The 1,532-nt window shown below is 39.5% G+C and overlaps 1 protein-coding gene across 1 annotated transcript; it reads left to right on the forward strand.

Moving 5' to 3' along the window:
• Nucleotides 1-462: 462 nt before the first annotated feature.
• Nucleotides 463-1,038, forward strand: LOC149202616 (uncharacterized). The gene has a single exon (XM_089401640.1). It carries the CDS (start codon nt 463-465, stop codon nt 1,036-1,038), a length of 576 nt encoding a protein of 191 aa, XP_089257766.1.
• The last annotated feature ends 494 nt before the right edge of the window (nt 1,039-1,532 follow it).

The following is a 1,532-nucleotide window of genomic DNA, read 5'->3' on the forward strand; positions in this document are numbered from 1 at the left end:
AAAGTTTATTTTGGTTGTACATTTTTCTTAGGAGACGCATTTTATACCTCAAAATTCCTCTAATGTTCGAGAAGCTGTGACGTTTGCCAAAGGGTTGGGAGACCATCACACCGAGATGAACTACCATTGCAACCAGTACGTGCACTGCATATATTTGAGAAATGAGTTGTCAAGTTTATAAGACCTATAAATCCTTCGGCATGCCACTCCCACTCGAGATATATCATCACCGCCACAGAGTACCTTACCAGATGGGTGGAAGTCACACTGGTTAAGGACTATACTGCGGATACCTCTGCCAGATTCATTTATGAGAAAATCATACCCTGTTTTCGGGCCCCCTAGAGTCTCACTAGCGATCAAGGAACCCAGTTCATAAATGAAACAATTGCCTCATTATTTTAGAAATTCATGATACAACACCATAGGAGTAGCCCGTATCGCCCTCAAGAAAATGGTACAATGGAAGCCTTCAATAATATCTTGGAAAAGGGTTTGACCAAGATATGCTCAACCAACATGAAAGATTGGGATGAGCAGGTGCCATCGACTTTGTGGGCATATCACATAATTGTTAAATGTTTACACAAACATACACCTTTCCAGCTTGTATATGGACAAGAGGCTGTGGTACCTGCCGAATTTGTTATTGCCAACATTTTCATTGCACATGCTACTCATATGATGGAGGAAGAGTCAATTCTGAAGAGGTTGGAGGAGTTTTCAGAACTAGATGAGGCTAGTTTCATGGCAGATTTCCTTCAAACGGTCGAAAAACAGAGGCAAAAGACATGGCATGATAGACACATTAAGCATACATCATTCATAGTAGGAGGACATGTTTTGCTATATGATAGAAAATTATTGAAGATTCCAAGGAAGCTACAAATGAATTGGTTGGAGCCTTTCATTGTTGCGAAAGTCAAGGAGTCAGGAGATGTTAGGCTAGCGCAACTGGATGGTATATTGCTACAAGGATGGGTGAATGGTGCACGCCTGAAACCCTTCCATGGATCAAACAATGTTATTCAAAATTGATGCATCTCCGAAAGGAGACCATAGGCAGGAGTAGGTAAGAGTCAATTAGTTTGGTTAGTCATTATTTGCGTTAGTTCCTCTGGTTAGTCAATTATTTACGTTCTAGTTAGTTTAGAATAAATCTTCTGCCATGTCTCTTCCAGTTGTAGATGTTTTCTCACCCCACTGAAAATTCTTGTGGTCGGGGAGAGTCACACGTGTTAGGTGTCATTTCCGTAATAATTAGGAAATAATTTCTAATGTTAGCTCAAATTTATGTTAAATATTTCCCATTATACCCATAATAAATTCGTAAGTGTTTTCCATCACAATACCATAATTACCCATCAACTCCACCTTCCCTTCAATTTTGTGTCATCTGAGTCAGGTCCAACTCAATTGATGACAGTGTTTACATGATTGAGAATGCATTGGTAAATTTATCGTAGTAATTAGTTAGGAGGTCTCATCAGAAACGTCGTGTCGAGATTTTCTACTTAATATGCATGGCAATG

The sequence above is a fragment of the Pinus tabuliformis genome, chromosome 2_1 (genome assembly GCF_031772625.1).
Source record: "Pinus tabuliformis cultivar Carrire ecotype Pingquan chromosome 2_1, CPIR1, whole genome shotgun sequence".
Classification (NCBI taxonomy): Eukaryota; Viridiplantae; Streptophyta; class Pinopsida; order Pinales; family Pinaceae; genus Pinus; species Pinus tabuliformis.